This window comes from Amblyomma mixtum, chromosome 3 (assembly GCF_055824585.1).
Source record: "Amblyomma mixtum isolate Tamu chromosome 3, ASM5582458v1, whole genome shotgun sequence".
NCBI classification, from domain to species: Eukaryota; Metazoa; Arthropoda; class Arachnida; order Ixodida; family Ixodidae; genus Amblyomma; species Amblyomma mixtum.
This window is the reverse complement of record NC_143014.1, coordinates 17,343,451-17,362,012: the sequence shown is the minus strand read 5'-3', so window position 1 is coordinate 17,362,012 and position 18,562 is coordinate 17,343,451. Positions and strand designations below refer to the sequence as shown.

Below are 18,562 nucleotides of genomic sequence, written 5' to 3'. Positions count from 1 at the left end.
TCTACATTGTAAAAAAAAAAAAAAAGAAGTAGTTCCGAGACAATCGTATCGCTGGAATTTTTGGTGTACAGATTGTGAGTTGTAAAAAATTAAAACTTCTGTCTATGGTTGGATACAGCTTTAAAAAAGAGCAGCCGTTAAAACTGGGCCATGGTTCCTGTATTAGTGCGCTGGCCAACCGCAACAGTAAATGAAATCAGATTTTATGTGTTAAAAAAGCCAGGTATCAAAATCCTACAGCGTTCAGCACTACTGGGGATTCAACCTCACATCCTTGGGTTCAGCATCAGAAAGCCACAGCCACTAAGCCACCTGAGCAAGTAAATGCAATAAAAGACTTGTGTAGCAGCATAGCAGTGCATGAATCGGGCGTGTCTGCCTTGAGTGCACCACCGTATTGATAAGGCTATCTGAGGCAGAGGGAGGACCTGGAGACTCTCTTCTTCCCGTGTGTCCCCTCCAAACACGAACTCGCCTTGTGTCCCGTTATAAGTTCTCAGCATTACTGACGGGCCGTGCAAGCCACTGGCCCCTTTTTTCGAATGTCAAGCTTCTTGGTCGGCACGAGTGGGTCCGCCCTTCCACCCGTATCCCGGCCGGTAGTTCCCCACACAGCACTCGCAGTTAAAGAGCCCCCTGTTGATAGCCAGCCTATTCTTTCTAATAAACATCACATGAATGGTCACACTTTGCAGCCTCCCTCGCACACAGACACAACCACGGTTTGCGAGCAAAGGTGGCACATCCACAGGGTGAGCAAGAAAGATTGTTCATTAAATTCAAAGATAACTTGATCTTTAGTACCGAATGTCTGCTACAAAAAAGGTATGCTACAGGGATGCTGAGGACGCCTGTATCAAGAGTTTACCACTCTCACCGTGATCTGATACACAAAATACATGTGTTGCCATCACTGAGCCGGTTTCATATGCATGCCGTGGGCGTCGACACGCAATTTTGGGCACGGATCCCAGAGGCTGTGCTATGCCGCCATTCACTTGAAAGTGGCAGCAACCAGTCCTGGGTGGTTCCACGTAAGATCGAACAAACGGTGGCTGGTCAACCTCTAAAATTTATTTGAAATTTTTATATATTGTTGCCGAATCACTGGAAAGAAGCCATCCGCAATTGTTTGCCCCCCCCCCACAAAATTTTTTCGAATCACGCAAATTTATTAATGACTGAGGAGTGGAGCTCCGCGCTTAAGTGCTCTGCTGTTGTGGCCAACTTTGGTTATGAATTACATAAAATGTATTAAATTTAGATACCTCGAAATCGTATGAGTAAATATATCGATGTTTTTATTTCTGCTCCGTTATTTTTGTCTGTCTGCAAGCTATAGATGCTTTTATAAAATTAGTCAAAATCCATACAAAGAATGTTTTTGGATCTAGTTTGCAGGTCCCTATATCAAAAACAGTTTGTAGCAGAGTGGCAGTTATTGCGCATAGTAGTCTACGCAGACAGACCTATCAAACTGCTGAAGTTCATGTTTATATGTCTTTTCTATAAAGAGATATGATGGTGCTAATTTCAAGAAAACACAGAACAATGAAAACTTCTGACGGCAATTAAAAAAGAAGCCATTTTTCATATTTGTTAAAAACTTTCTCTACATGTTGTCCTTTATATCAGATTTCACAATCAACAAAAATATGCTGCATAATTTTGTTTCTCTAGTAACGGCCCCCTCCATGAGACCCCTTGAGCAAGGATTGTCAAACTATGTATATTTGACTTCTTGCCTGCTATGTCTATAGAATACAGGGAGGGTTGGATCTCAGTCTCTTAGAAAAGATCTGGAGTAGCGAAAGGTGCTGGCGGCACCAAGGGCGTCAACAGTGAGACTATTTGGGCTCCTATGCATGTGGGCGTATGCATGCTATGCATACACCCGTGCACCCCACACGCTCCTTTTACGAGGAGACGCTTTGAGAGTTCGTTTTCGTGTCCTCAGGCAGGCACGTGGAGTAGAGGAAACCAGCAGAAACTGGTCCTTTGTCCGCAGACATGGATGTGGAGGATGGGGATAATGCATGCTCTGCCGCACTGCTCGGCACGCCAAAGAACCACCGGAAACGAGGCCTTTTATGCTCAAAGGTCAGTGCAACGTTCTTTTCGGTTGAGCACAATGATTGCAGCGATAGACACTCGGGTCCTCTCCGGGTGGACAGCAGACCTTGGGATTCACCAGCCAAGCTGTGCTCACTGATTCCAGAGGAGACTAGCTGTCTAATCCACTTGGGGTGGAGGGGAGCCCGGGCACAGCACTCCCTGTCAGTTTCCAGATGTTCACTTCCATCACAGACAGATGAGTGAGAGGCGTGCTTGCGTTTTGCTCTTACTGCGTGCGCTGCTCACGTGCGTCTCATGGTGGCGATGATGGATTTTTATGGTGCATGGGCACCTGTGGCCCAAGAGCGCAAGGTATTTTTCATCTACTCAAGGTGGGTGGGCCCGAAGACCCATTTCCCCCAAGCATCTCACCCTGATTGAAGCCGAGCACCAGCAGGCAGGGGAAGAGAGCTGGTGCCCACTGCAGCACCGGCGGGCACTGGGGATCGAACCCAGCACCTCCCGCATGCGAGGCGGATGCTCAAACGACTGGGCCTCCACGTGCGTCTCATGATGACGCACACCATGAGACGCTCATGGTGAAGTATAAGTCTGACAGTGTTTTGCGCAAGTTGCCTTTCCAAGCACAAGAAGCTCATTCCAAAGAAGCGAAATTTCAGCACTGTCACCAACCTAGACATCACCGTTTTGAAGCAACTGCTAATATCCGAAAGACCTGTAAATGTCAATGAGACTGACTACTTGTGCCACCCATGCTTTTGCTACTTCGACAATGAAATATGGAAATGAAAATTTTGAAAAAGCGATTGTCCCAATACCCAATCAATATTCTCAGCAACCAGACACGGGAAAAACGCGTGCAAAGGTGTTGGAGGTCCCGTCAAGCACCAAGCAACTCTCAGCAACCTGAGAACAAACCCTGAAAGCGCCATTCAGGCAGCCGGAGACTTTGCAAGTGTTTTATCGAAGAAACTGAGAGGTGTGCATCTGATACATCTGGAAGCAATAGAGGTTGTTGCCTTCCGCGTAAGGAAGAGTGGATGACAGTGCGCGCCTTCCATGGCATTCAGTCGGGGCATGCGTGGCAGCTATCCAGGTCACCAACGTATGTGGCACACACAGCCAGATCTGCATGGAAGAAACTAAGGGTACAGGAGTGAAGACATTGGGCGTTGTCGAATCAGTTGAATAAACGATTGCAGCTCAGAAAAATCATTTTTAATGAAGCAAGGACCTTTTCAACTTATTAATTTTGCTAAAAATTATTTGAAATATGCTGCTTGCCTGTGTGACTTTATCCTCTTTGTGTGTATACTAAGCTGCACCTCGAATCCTGACTGCATTTTAGTGGAGGTGAAATGCCAAAAACGTCCGTGTTCTGTGCGATGCCGCAGCGCATCAAGGAACCCCAGGCAGTGAAAAATAATCCTGCATCCTTCCCTGCAGTGGCTCTCGTAGCTAATCTGACGCATCGGGGCATAAAGGAGTACAAAATTGAAAACCCGTTCACAAATGAGATACGCTCTTCAGACCTGCATGGTGTGCACAACCTTGCCCAAGGGCCTCACTGGAAGGGTCGCAACTACTACACAAACAAAATTATGCAACATGATTTTAATTATTCTAAAATCTGACATAAAGGAGAACATGTGGACAAAGTCTAAAAAATATAATTTTTTTTTTTAAATTGACAGAATTTTTCACTGTTCTGTTTTCTTGAAATTAGCGCCATCATCTCTCTTTATAGAAAAGACATATAAACATCAGCTTCAGCAGTTTGATATGCCTGTTTGCATAGATTATAATGCACAACTACTGCCACTGTGCTACAAGCCGTTCTTGATAACATTCTTTGTGCGGATTTTGACAAATTTTATAAAAACATCTATAGCTTGTAGACAGACCAAAAAAAAAACATCCATATATTTACTCAAACAATTTTCAGGTCCCTAATTTTAATATATTTCAAGTAATTAATAACCAAAGTGGGCCAAAACAGCACACAGTACCTAAGCGCGGAACACCACTTCTCCGTCGTTAATAATTTCGCGTGGCTCGAAAAAATTTTTTGGGAGAAAAGCAATTGTGGATGGCTTCTGTCCAGTCATCAGGCAACAATATTATAAAAGTCTCAAATAAATTGAAGAGATTGATCAGCCATGACCTTACATGGAACCACCCTCCTCAGTGTCAAGAGTAGCGGAATAATTTTCTCAGCCACAATGCGTCTTTTGCTGCAAGAACAGTGTTTACATACCAAGTGAGAGCGGAAGAATCAATTCCTACTGCGAGCATTAATTCGATGTCTGTCACAATTTGCCGAGTTTGCACTGTGTTCTACCACTATAATGAATCTTCACCAACCAGCTCAAACTTCTGCCTTGCCAACCAAGTGTGTGAAAAATGTCCCTCAATCCCAATTGTCTGTGACAGCTGCCATGGGGTTCAGCTGCAATGCGCAGCTGAAGTGCAGCCACAACAGATCAACAGCCTGCCATGACAACAAACAAAAACACGATGTCTTTTCACCAGTGGAGAGCAAGAAGGGTGAATGGTGGCTCCCAGTGAGGTGTCCTTCAATGCTCAACACACTGAATGCTTCACAATGTTCACCCTGAAGTTGGCACGGATGGCGTAACGCAAGCCTATTTATTATTTTCAACTACCTTGGTTTCCTCAATGAGCACTCACGCACTATGTTGCTTTACTGTCCCTGTGAGCAATGAATGAAAAAATTTTTTTGTGAAGTGCTTCAGGAATAGCCCATTTTCCAAACACAGAAAAAACAGATAAAGGTCACCTTATAAGGGCGGCGAGTTGGGCTTGTTGGAAGACGGGACGACAGAAAAAAAGAACAGCACAAGTGGCACTTTTATTTCGGACGGACACGTATATATACCGCATCACCACAAACAGATTCAAGGTGCACAGCACTGAATGGTGAAATGAAAGGCCTCGCTATGATGAGATGAAATAAAATAGTGACTGTGCATTTGCTGAACAACCCAGGAAGATAAATACAGCATAGGAAGACTTCATTCACTGTTGCGCACCTTGAATCTGTTTGTGGCGATACAGTATATATACACGCCCTTCTGAAATAAAAATGCCAGTTGTCAGTCAGCACCTGTGTTTTTTCTGTCATCCCATCTTTGCGCTGTTACCAATATGAAAGGTCACCTCACACTGACACCACCACACACTACAATACAAAGAAATAATCATGGTCTCTCAAGAATTTGCTTCTGCATCAAAGTGGCTGTTTTATGCCCTTTTTATTTCAGCTTCGTGCAAAATTATAAAACTACAATAAGTGCAGTACTGCGTCACCAACTGGCTGAAAAAAATGCAAAACTATGGTCCAGTTATCAAGGAAGTTCTGGTTGCTTACTCATGACTTTAGTGATAAATAGCTTCTGTAAGCAGCTGGAAAACGGGGCAGTAAATTCAAAGCATGTTAAAAGGTCACAGCAGCTCCACAAAGAAGGCACACACCACCTCAAAGCAGATGCCCATTCACAACATGAAAACACAAAAACTCTCATGACAGTACATGCAAGAGCCACCAGCATTTAAGAGTCACGCGAACCATCACAAGAGAATGCCTAGAGGTCCTCAACTTTTTAGCCTCAAGGAACCCCAACTGCCTTCAATATGTGTCAAGGGACCAATGGACTCTGTGCCTTTTTTTTTCTTGCTGTTTTGTCCACTTTTGTTACCTGTTTGTTTTATTGCTTACAGCAATTTTTTTTTATTCAATGCCAATCTCTCACACATGGTCATACCTCTAACCCCAAGACAAGAACAGCCGCTGCAGTGGCTCAGAGGTTATGGTGCGCAGCTGCTGACCTGAAAGAAGTGGGTTTGATCCCAGCCATGGTGGGTTACACTTCGATGGAGGCAAAATGCCAGAGGCCCGTGTAATGTGCGATGTCAGTGCAAGTCAGCTATCTCGAAGATCATAACATCACGGTTTCCGCAAGGGATTTTCTTGTGGTACTCAACTAGCTGGCTTTGTTAATGACTTACAATTGTCACTTGACGCGGGCTCTCAGGTCAATGCAGTGTTCCTGGATTACTCAAAAGCTTTCGATCGGGTTCCTCATCAAAGACTTCTACTGAAACTAGCACAGCTTAATATACACCCTAACGTGCTCGCTTGGCTTTCTATCATCTAAAAAACAGTTCACCTCAGATAATAACTAACTCTTCCTCTGCTAATGTGACATCTGGGGTACAAGGAAGCGTGCTAGGACCTTTGCTTTTTCTAATCTATATTAAAGATTTGCCTTCCTGTGTAACATCTAGAGTGTGCCTTTTCGCTGACGACTGCATAATTTACCGTAACATTACTAGAGACAGTGACCGCCAATCCCTGCAATCTGACCTGAACGCAGTAAGCTCTTAGTGCTCACCATAGTTAATGACATTCAACATTTCTAAAACTAAACTAACATCAGTAGGGTAAGAGTGCGGGCCAGTTGGTGATTCATAACATATAAATACCAGCGCAAACCAAACCAGCAAGACACACGACGAAGAACGAGGACACACAAGCACTGACTTCCAACTGACGTTTAATGGGTGAAAAATGTGCTTAAATACTGATTACAAACAACAAAAAGAAAAGAAAATAAAAAGAGAAGAAAATATATTTGCTTGTCACTTCTTCAAGGAGGCTGCTGAGATAGCCGGGCTGCAAGATAATTGTGTCAGCGCGCCTTCCATCGCCTTGTCAGGTGCGGTTTTCTTTTCTTTTTGTTGTTTGTAATCAGTATTTAAGCACATTTTTCACCCATTAAACGTCAGTTGGAAGTCAGCGCTTGTGTGTCCTCGTTCTTCGTCGTGTGTCTTGCTGGTTTGCAATGGTATTTATATGTTAAACTAATATCTTTCACTCATCGTACAGCTTGCATTCCAACCACTTATATTCTAAATGACAATACTGTGGAACTAACATCAACATACAAGTACCTTGGGGTGCACCTTCAGTTTGACGTAACATGCCATCACCATAACGACCTCACCCTAGCATCTGCTAACCGCTCACTTGGTTTTCTTAACCGCAACCTCAGATACGCCCCTATACACGTTAAAAAACTTGCTTATCTCTTTCCCTACCGTTCCCATTGAGCATCGTTAGCCCACTAATGATCATTTCATGCCACGATTTCAGAACCTTCTGCATTGCTAATGACCACGCTGCAGATGTAGCTTGTAGGCAAGGAACAAAAGTTTTGTTTCGGATGTAGTTTTCTTTTGTTCCGCGAAGGGGCGCTTTCTAACGCGCTGCGAAGAAATGAAGACGCGGACCTGCGCTCATTGCCCGCCATGTTGCCCGCAGATGATGCTTTCGCCGCTAGACTTCGGAGCCTTCCGCGTTGCTTACAGGCACAATGCGAATCTGGCTTGTAGCCGAAGAACTGAAGTTTTGTTTCCGATATAGTTTTTTTCGCCCCTACAAAACGGCAATTTTTGAACGCGCTTCGAAGATGCAGTACTATAAAAGTCGCTTGCCAGCCTCCACACGTGCGCCACGCGCTCTAAAACAGAGCAAATTTTAGGACTCCATTTCGTCTGAGAGTCATTTAATCGACGACCTGTGCAACAACGAGCCTGATAATGTTGCAGGGCACTGAAGATATTGTTTTCACATCGGTCATGATGGAAACCAGCCTGAAAAACAGGCGGCCGCGCTCCGATGCACAACTATAGGGTTTCGAGCTATTGTTTTGTAGCAAGAATAGTACTCAAGATAGAAATTATTTTTTTTTGGAGATAGTGACCAATAGAGTAACAAACATTTTGCATATTTCAGAATATTTTAACATTTTTTTCTTTTTAGATACAAACGTGCATTCGCAAGCCTTGTTGAATTTTTTCCTAAAATCTTGTTTTTAGCAAATAAAATTTTTTGTTGCAACATGCAATTTGTTGTTTAAACTTATCTGAATAGAAAGCACCTTTATTCAGCTCTATTTTTGGGTATTGCAATAAATATTGAATGCAATAGTTTTTACACAAAAAAAAAATGTACTGAGACCATCAGAAAATGGTCATTTTCCCCATGGTACGGAAAGAGTTATATAACTCTAATACGCCCTAAAATCGAATATGCTGTGGCCATTTGGGACCCTGTTCAAGCCTACGTTATCACTAACATTGAATCCTTGCAGAATCGTGCTGTTCGCTTCACATTTTCAGACTACTCACCCTTCACAAGCGTTTCAGCATTAAAAAAACGTGCCGAACTGGAAGATTTGTCATATCGCCATAAACTTGCTGGCTTAACCCTTTTCCATAACCTCTATTGCCACCCATCCCTTCGCAGTGATTTGTTTGTCACCTGATGCCATCTTTCCACGCCGTGATCATTCTTTCAAAGTTAAACGCGTAAACTGTCATTCATCCTCTTACGCCAATTCATTCATTGCCCGTACTTCCACTGATTGGAATAGTTTCCCATCAGTCATTGCCACAGAAACTGACAATAAAAAATTCCAAGAGCTTCTTCGCTGTGACGGAAATGTGTAAAAGTTTGCTGTTTTTGTTAGTGTTCATTTTCCCTTTGTGTTATGCCTAATGTCTTAATGTTTTTTGCTACACTTATTTGTTAAAATGTATCGCGATTACTAATATGAATGTACCCCCCCCCCCCCCCCCCCATGTAATACCCTCTTCTGGAGGGCCTTTAAGGGTAACTTGAATAAATAAATAAATTTTAAAAAAAAGTAAAGAAAACAAGGTGGTCAAAGTTATCCTCCCCTGCAGCATCCCGCGTAGCCAAGAATGCAGACATGGCTGGGCTGCACACAGAATCATGACGCCTCGTCCAGCTGTTACTGTCATCTGACGCTTCCCACTCCGGCACCAGCGTTTTTTTTTTTTCTCTCCTAATTTCGACAGATACTCTGACGCAAATGGGCTCACTGCCAGCAAAACTCCGCCCCAGCGTCACTAATGCCATATAACTGCATGAAAAAATGCCTGATGAGATGTGCACGGCTTTTTTTTGCTCGCCAGACAAGTGGTCCACACTTTCAGCCGCCACGTGCACACATCACACGCATTGCCCCTTCCTCTTGCCAGCATATGTGCACTGATGCAGCTGCATCTTGACTCGTTGCCAAGTTCACTGCCAGCGTTCCCGTCAAAACAAACATGCGGCGTTGTTACTGGCACGCAGCATCTTGGCGCGCTACCAAGGCCTGTGCTGCTGCAGAAGGTACCGATACCAATGGCACAAAATTGAGAAATGAGCTAACACTCTGATGAAAGGAGTTTTAACACACCAGGTACTGTGTCTACTTCGAACACGCCTGCCAAAAGTATCTCTGAAAGGGGGTACAGGCCAGTGTCAGTGCTCGCAGAACCCACAAAGACAGCCTGGAAACCTCTGGCCTAGAGGAATCATAGCAATTTAGTTCAGTTGCATGCAGCAGCTTTTCATGCGTGCTATTTGTTATGCCCGTGAGATGCACAAATATTGCATCTCTTGAAAGCGTGCTGCACCAACAGAAGTGGTGCTGCAGTAGGCCATGTTTGCTCGTTTCAACGTCTCCACCCAGTCCTCTTTAAGCCACAGTCCCAGGAGAAAAGTTCATGGACAACAAGCATCAAGTCCACGATATGTGTCGACACAAAATAAAGTGAGAATGGAGTGCCTCAGTGAGGCTGCCCTACTTTGTTGTCAAGAATCCCATCTTCCAGCCCCTGGTTGGAAGATGGGCCCTGGCGAAGAGCCTGGCGAAGGGCCCCTGACGAAGAGCCTGGCTGAACGCCAGGCTCTTCGCCAGGCTGAACGGCTTGGCAACTCGGGTTACCCCTCGCACCTTTTGGTTTCTGTTGCCAAGCAGATGAAAAAGCACCTGATGCAGGCTAGGCCCGAGGAGGAGCAAGACGAGGCAAAGAAAGAAAGGAGGCCGGTAGTAGCAATACCGTATATTCACAACGTTTCTCATCGCCTGAAGAGCATAGGTCGAAAAGCTGGCGTGAATGTAGTGATGACTGCTCCTAACAAACTCAAAAGTCTGTGCAGACGAGTCAATTCCGACCCGACCAAAAAGAAGCAGGGATGCACGATAAAGCATCGAACCCCCTTTGTGGAGTGCACCGAAGGCCTTGTTTATTCGTTGCCAGTGGCATGTGGTAAACAATACATAGGGCAGACTGGTAGGTGCATGAACGAAAGGCTACTAGAACACAAAACTAATTTCGAGCAAGCTTGCCGGAACCTGGGAATTCATTGCAGAGATTGCCCTTCAACAAGCTGTGCACCTGTTTTCCAGAAATGCAAAGCTTTGGCTAATCACAAAGACCAGTTAGTCAGGGAAATAATCGAGGCAGCTTCGATAGCGAGTCTGCGCGACGATTGTGTCAGCACGCCGTCTGTTGCTTTGACTAAGAAAGAATTTGAAATGTTAAAAATGTGATTATAAATCTCTGTGATTATTTATCTTATGTTTTTTTGGACGCTTGAACGATATGGTTGGGACGCATTTGTTGTTTTTTTTTGAGGGGGAGAAGAAGGTATAAGAAGCAGTGTTTCTTCGAAATAAAAACCAGTTGTAAGTCAGCGCTTGTCTCTTATCCCGGTGTTTTGCGCTGTTCCGTCACAAATGAATAACCAACATGCCCAAGCTGCTGTCCTGGTTTATGTTGTTGTAGACTTGCGTACCTTTAGATACAAGGTAACATTTCGTATATTAAGGTAAACAGTTCTGAATTATTCGAAAAGTATGCTGGTGGCCAAAGCCAAGCCTGACGGGGATCCAAGCAGTGGATCTTCGTTAGTCGCAGAGCGAACATACCGACGCTGCGAATGAATTCCAACCGGACGGAAATCATTCGCAAGCCGTCTGCGGCAAGACCGGCGGCCCTCTGCAGCCACAGACCGAACGAATCATCTGCAGTGGTGAAATTCGCCCCATGTGAAACGGGCCTTACAAATACACAATACCCGAGACACCACAGGTATGTCATGTGTGAGCTGGTTAACCATTTGGGCCTGTCATAAACTGGCATGCAGCTATAGCTGTCATTCCTTCAGCATTAGTTGAATGATTGCCAGATAAGTAGTCACCAAACTTGGAACAATTTTTGGATAAAAAAAGGGTAAACAATGGATTAGGCTTCCAGAACTCATGACACAAACAATTCACAGAAAACAGGAACTGCTAGCTGGTATATCACCAAGACACTCACATATCACAAAAAAGTGGCCCGAACATGGACAGAACACTGTAGTGGCCAGACATGCAAATGAACGAATACTGAAAACTTTTGCAGATTACGATCATTCACATGACAAATGAGATGCAAACAATTTTGCACAAAACACAGATAAATCAAAGTAATGAGATGCAGGGGCAGATATGGGGGAGGCGATCACTCCCCCCCAAGTCACTTTTCTGAGAAAAACAAGTCCAAGACATACATGGCTCAAATAGGACCGCCCCGCCCCCCAGAACTACCCCCCTCCAAGAGCGACCAATAAATCTGCCCCTGATGAGAGGTTAGTTATTACTCTTTAAAAAGGTGACATGCACAACAAGCCGCACGGGCCATTCCAAAGCAAGGCACACTCACCAGTGTTACGTATGATGTAGTCCAGCACCACAAGCCGCTCGAACTGAAACTGGAACATGCGCTGAAGCTCAGGGGGAAGTGGTTCTGATTCAAACTTCCGCAGCCAGTAGTCAGCATCCTGGTAGCCCTCTACATACAGCTGGAAGGATCCCACCTACAAGACACGTCACAGGTAGCAGCCTCCTGGGATCCAGTTAAGCAATTACCAACCTTGTGGGGCAAGCCAATCCGATGAAAATGCCGACCAACTTTTGGGAATCGCTCTGTCACATTCTTTTTGGTTCGAGCTTTGGCACGGTCCAAGGCTGAGTAATTGAAGGTTTCACTAACAAGTTTCACCACCTGAGCAAACACAAGCAGGCAAGGCAGTTTAGTAAATGAAGTCACACGAACAGGTCTCATCCACTGCTCACCTTAGTTTTAGGAACAATGTTTAGCTGCAGTTTCTGATCCACAAGTGATGCGCCTGCTTCTGACAAGTAGCCCTGATTAGGCACTAGGCAACTCCTACCGAAGCAGCATGGACAACAAAGCTTGTGCATCCATTTTGTCCACTTCGGATTCAGCCTGCCATACGGTTCTTCATCCTTTGGTTTGTAGACAGCGATTTTCTGAAATAATGTTAGTGACACAGACATACGTTTGAGACAAAGGAGACAAAAATATTAAAGGCTGCAGTCCCATCGTGCCTATAAACGTAGCTACGCTCGCATTTTCAGACAACCGTTCATCAAATAAAACAGATAAGAACTAGCAACGCCAAAAACCTCACAAATGCATCAATGGATTACACGAAGCGCCGAGGTCCTACTGACGTAACACGAAGCAACAAGAAAATCCTACGCCTTCGGTCTATGTGCTTATTGCCGCCCATGCTTGCGCGTTAATATGAGGAAGCACCATGCAGAACAAACACCCGGTGCCTCCCTTCAGGCACAATCAATGACAGCTCATCGTGACGTTCATCTGACATGGCTGAGCGCCAACATCAAAGGTGGCTCCTATCCACCCTGTCAACAATCCCAGCCGCATATATAACACCAGTACGTTATACAGTAACGGCTATTGACAACAAACCCAGAAGGGACAACCAGAGTTCGCGAATACAACGTACCAATAAACAGTAGCAGCTACGCTTAGGCTTACCGTGCGCTCACAGTTTTTGACAAAGTAGCTTCCACTTGATCCCTGGTAAATCCGCTCTGGATAAATCCCCGACTCAATCGCAGTGAAGGCTTCCCGCACCACAGCTGCGAATTGCGGGTCATCAGGAAAGGTCTCAGCAGCGGTCCCCAGATCAGGCTCCATTCGACGAAGAAGAGGCTGACTTTCTCGCGTTCGCGATGCGTTGCTGGCAAGCGATGTGCCTACTGAAAACGTCACGTCGGGCAAGTTTTGCTCGTCGCTGTCTTGGTAAAGACCGGGGTCATCACCTGCGTTGATGGCGCGTAATTTTCCCTGTTCGCTGGTCATTGACTTAAAAAAAAAGCAAAAGAAACGGGACGCGCCAGCCCCGCTGCTCCAACCATAGAGTTTGTCACAGGAAAGCAGCAGCAGCCGGGTGGCGTCAACATCACGTGACTGCTTAATCCTCCCGGCGCTGTGGCAACCATGGGCATCCTTTAACAGAGCAGACACTTAACTATAAACGGCGATTTCATGCTGCAACGCACGGCTATGGGGCGCCAGTAGTCGTCCCTGCATCATCTTATCAATGCTTTAGCATTAGGAGCCCTGTCGTGGAAAAAAGGGGGCGTCCAGCGTAGTGTTGTGCACACTTGCCATCTACCACCACCCACCGTTTGTCACGGTTGGTACACGGAAGAGCGTGGCAGCTAGGTGGCAAATTGGAAAGAGGAAAATACCCTCACCACTTGTCATTCTTCATTAACTCTTAATCCCAACTGCTCCCAATCCTGGCCTCAAAATACCTCCTGAAAACAGCCGGTGCATGGGAGAGATCGTGTCTACTGGTGATTTTATGGAGGACTGCGACGTAGCTGCGCAGCCGTTGTACATATCATCCAGTATCTTTTACACAAGGCTCTTCTACACCCTGATTCCGCCATGCGAGGTTTCTACTGAGTCGAATTAACGACAGGGTGGCAGCTATCGTAATGGGCTTAATATATTCATCAAAGGTAGGTTTTGGGCCAGTTGGTCCGACGTAGTTGTAGGGAAGAACCGCAACTTCAAAACAGCACGAAGTCGCGAGAACTGCACAGAACGAGCGGTAAATAATCAAGGCTTAATTAATAGGGCTACCAGCTGAAGGTGGTTCAGGCCAACGTACCTACATCCAGCCATGATGACTAGACCACGTGGAATCGGCAATGAACAAAGTAAAATCGCTGTACTGTTCTGATAGGTGACTTCAATGTGGAGGTAGGCAAACGAGAGAATATGAAGTGGAAAGCCCGCAATGGTGAGACTAAAAATGAGATAAACCTCATACTATGCACTCACCCTGGCATCGTGCAGGATGTGGAGGTCCTCGGAAAGGTGCACTGTAGCTACCACAAAGTGGTAAAGTCTCAAATTAGCTTAAACTTGGAGAGGGAACGGAAGAAGCTAGTGAGGCGGAAGCCCATCAACGAGCTAGCGGTAAGACGGAAAGTGGAGGAAATCAGCATATCGCTGCGGAACAGATATTTGCTTTAAAGGGACAGTGAAGAGAGCTCTGTTAATATTTTTTAAAAAGCAAAATCCGATAGTTCGGCATTTCATGGCTTTTGTTGCCACTTGGCCGGCAGTGAAAGATGCATTTATTTCTAAGAAATTTATAGATTCGAAGTTGAAAAAGTTTTTCCCGCCGCTCTGATTCAAACTTGGAATTCTCTTATGACGATAAGTGACGTGAAACATGACGTGCACATGACGTAACTCAGTCTCTGTGATTTCTGGTAGAGTGACTCTAATTTCTGGCGGCCAGCAGTGCGGCCTAGCAGCAGCCGAAAAGAAAGCTACCGCCGGCCGCACGTTGAAGGCATCTATCGGCTATTGCGGCCGTCGCTACCGTCGCTTCGTTTACGTTTGCACCGGCGTTTTGCCAACGTTACAATGGATCCCGTTCTCGAAGTCAGTTCTCGCAAATAGACACGTGCACCTTTAGCATACCGTCGCAACGTTGCAACAACATTGCCAATGTTGTACTATGTTGCGCTAACATTCTTCAACATTGGATAATGTTGCTGCAATGTTACCAAGCAACATGCTGATAACGTTGCTCTGAAGTGGTCTTTTTACATTGCAGCAATATTATCAAATGATGAATAAATGTTGAACCACATACGATGGCATTGCTAGGTTAATTGTCTGCCCTCTCGGGCTATTTCTGAAGCCCAAATAGAAAAGCCGGTACCAGATCACTTCTCCTCACCATGACAGTATTAATTAATTAATTAATTAATTAATTTTTATTTAAAGTGCAAGTTTGCATGTGGTGTGCATGCAAATGGTGAGCAGTGCAAGTGTACTTGCACTCTGTGACACTAAGTTGGAAGGATATATTTCTATCTAAAATATTTTTAAACAGCTGGAATTACTTTGTTTTTCAATTAAACACGAGACACAATTAAAACTGCCGAAGAAATTTAGTTCTGGTTTCACTGACGCCCCGCAGTCTAATGGCCATGGAGATCACTATCACAAATCCAAACCGCGGCTACTCGCGGCCACGCCGAGAGCCAATCCTGCGACGCGCGCTCATCCGAGAACACGCGTGTCAGCAGCAGTCGTGGCAAGATCTTCACGTTTTTTGTTCTTCTAGTCTACTTCTAGTGCAGTTTTTTTTTTGCGGTCGCCGTGCCCGCGCTGCTGTGTTTCGTTGTGGTTTCATTGGAATTCAGCTGAAACAACAAAGGCTTGCCCAGAGAATGACCTCAATGGTGAGTGATTTCTAGACTTCCATTGTTGTGCTGTGACCTGTGTTGGTTGACACAAAGCCAGTAGTGTATGTATGTTACCCATGCCCTTCATGATAGTTTGATAAAGGGCTACATTCGTTGTATCATGTAGAGAATGAAGTGTTCGCTAAGCGAAGTGTCCATTCGGCAACGACGCCGAAGAACAGCAGAGGCTGTTCTCGACGAGCTGGAAAACTATTTGCCAGTTGTCAGTCTTGATTATGGATATGGCAGCAGATTGTGTGCAACAGGAGCAGAACAGTATCAAGATGCTTTTTCATCGCATAATGTTATTTTATCCTCTTTATCAGCGCCAGCCGAGGACGCAGTTGAAAGCCGCAGTTCTCACTTGTCGGATTTTAGCACCAAACCAAACCAACTTGAGTCTGGTACCGCTACTCAATGTCTAGAGCACGACTTGCGCGTGTGGGCAATTAATAGCCAATTGCCTACTTCTCACCTGCATTGCCTGCTTTAAAGTGCTGAAGCCATGCCATCCAGAGTTACCCATGGATGCTAGAAAATTACTAAAGACGCAGAGGCGTACTGATCCAGCAGTGATGTCCGATGGTCATTACCACTACTTTTTAATTTTTCGTTCTCTGGAAGAACATTTTGTTCCTTAACGTCTGCACTTTGTACGAGGGCATTACACCAGTTCTCATGCATTCTACTGGAAGGTAGCATAAATCCAGCGACATTGTAAGCAAGGAACCAGAATTTATTCTTTGACTCGAAACTGACGCTGCTGCATCATGCCACTAGTTTAGTCTTTGCCCCCCCCATTCCCAGTCAGATGTATACTCTTATAGCCAACATTTATCGGACTGTGCAGCGATTTGCGCCAAGGATAAAAAAAGTGAAATATTCATTGGTATTCAATCATCCTTCATCATCATCAGCCGGACTATACTCACTACAGGGCGACAGCCTCTTCCATATCCCCCAAATTAGCCCTTTCCTGTGCTAGCTGCATCCACTTGACCCCTGCACCCAACATCATCCAACAAAAGTTTGTGATCTAGCTTATGTAGCCCCGGAAGAATCGGCCGTTAGCAACTTTGCCTTTCAAATTGTGCACAGCAGTGAGGCTGAAAAAGACTATAGGCTGGGCCTGCCCTCTTCGCTCGGTTTACTTTGTCGGCCACCCGCCATGACACAATTGAGGGAAGACAAAGGGAGTGATGTGCCACCACCTCCAGCCGGCTACACCTACATCTACAAACGCCCATGTGGTTTTAAGCAATTGAATGGCCGCCCCATGGCTGACACCAGTAGGTTCGCTTGTAAGGCAGGATTCAAGCGAGACAGCAGCACTGGCGATCGCTGTGAGGTGCGGGAATGGGAATTTTTGTTTGTAAATTCCTTGCTTGCTTTTGAGGACTTTTAGGTGGCGTGAATAGTCGATGTCTTTTATGTAATGAATGCATTTTTAGCCACTTTCAGAACAATTTGTTGCTCAGGCCGTTAAAATATGCTCGCGGTGCCAGGGAAGGGCGTTTTTTTTCCTCACTATTTTGGTTTTAGCCAAGTCACTGGGCATAAATTCTTTGTACAGAGCTGTCCAATGTCTGTGTTCATTGAGCAGTGTAAAAGATTTGTTATTAGATGTGTGCCCACCAAGATGCTTATATTAGGAAATTTTTGGTTCTTTCTTTTTTTTTTTCAGGGATGCAGCTTCGCTTGTGACATCATGAATTAGAAGAGACCATCATCGTGAGCAGCTGGAGGCTACCAGAAGACAAGCATATTTTAGACGTGCTAAATAGTTCAGGCAAATGTTGACAGTACTTTAAATTTGTAGTTTTCCAGTGCAACGGTGCATAACCAAAGAAGGGAAGAAGGATACTTAAAGAAAACAGTGCAGCAACAGGGACAAGAGAGAAGATGAGACAAGTGCTGACTAGCAACTGAAGGTTTATTGAAAAGGAGCACAGAAAATATACTCACTTTACAACCAAGAGCGTGCATGTGCTGCAGAAACAACACTGATAAGCTATCAACTTCAGTCATGGTGGTCAGGATACAATAGTTCACAATCATGAACAAGGACGGACAGTCGTTCATGACTGTGAACTGTTGAATCTTGACCACCATGACTGAAGTTGATAGCTTATCAGTGTTGTTTCTGCAGCACATGCACGCTCTTGGTTGTAAAGTGAGTATATTTTCTGTGTTCCTTTTCAATAAACCTTCAGTTGCTAGTCAGCACCTGTCCCATCTTCTCTCTTGTCCCTGTTGCGGCGCTGTTTTCTTCAAGTATGTACCAACTTGCCATTTTACTGATGTTGGGAAGGATAAAACACAGCGTTCACTGACAACTGGTTATTTAATGGCACAGACACTGCTTAAATGCCCTCAGACCAGCGCAGCAGGAAAAAAATAATCTTATCACACCTTTATCATAAAAACTATGAAAGAAACATCATTTCTGCGTTATATGATACAATTGAAGTATTGCTCGCACATTGTGAACCAGCTTTTTTCAATTTGATGCGTCTCTTGCTTCACATGTGGTTTGTGGTCTGCTTCTGCTAAGGATCTTCACACTTGAAAATCTCTGTACAATCACTGCAGTGCTTGGCAAGTTTGGAACCTGTCCTCATTCTTTAGATCTCTTGCGTGCAGATTGCATTTACGCGCCTCTAGCATTTTGCCTCCATCGAAATGCAACCACTGCAGCCAGGATAGAACCAGTGTCTTAACAGGCCAGCAGCCGAGCACCATAACCACTGAACCACCACGGTGGCTCATGTACCTGTGTGCGTGTGTGTTCCGTAGGGCTGGAAAACTATGAACTTAAATCAGTGATGTTAGTCAGCCCAACAACTAACTCTGCTGTTCATAATACCTCCGCTCCTTGTTTCTGAATGGCCAACTAGGTTGCACTGCTACTTTGTTTATTTGTTGCAATTTTGTGCACAAAATGAATGTCTTATATTTAAGAAATACAAAGTCCAGGTGGTGCATGTTTTCAAGGTGTGCTTTTTTTT

General features: G+C 44.9%; 1 protein-coding gene across 3 annotated transcripts in view; it reads right to left on the bottom strand.

Annotated features, from left to right (window-relative positions):
* Pi4KIIalpha (phosphatidylinositol 4-kinase II alpha) overlaps positions 1–13,446 on the bottom strand; it is a 39,550-nt gene extending 26,104 nt beyond the window's left edge. The window contains exons 1-4 of one of the 3 annotated variants that reach the window (XM_089578263.1): positions 12,811–13,446; positions 12,078–12,275; positions 11,875–12,006; positions 11,665–11,818 (exon numbers count right to left, since the gene is read on the bottom strand). In XM_089578263.1, coding sequence (XP_089434389.1) covers positions 11,665–11,818; positions 11,875–12,006; positions 12,078–12,275; positions 12,811–13,137 — 811 coding nt within the window. In that variant the 5' untranslated portion in view covers positions 13,138–13,446. The remainder of the gene's footprint in view (positions 1–11,664; positions 11,819–11,874; positions 12,007–12,077; positions 12,276–12,810) is intronic. The other 2 variants (XM_089578264.1, XM_089578265.1) reach the window with 2 other exon arrangements.
* Between the last annotated feature and the right edge of the window lie 5,116 nt (positions 13,447–18,562).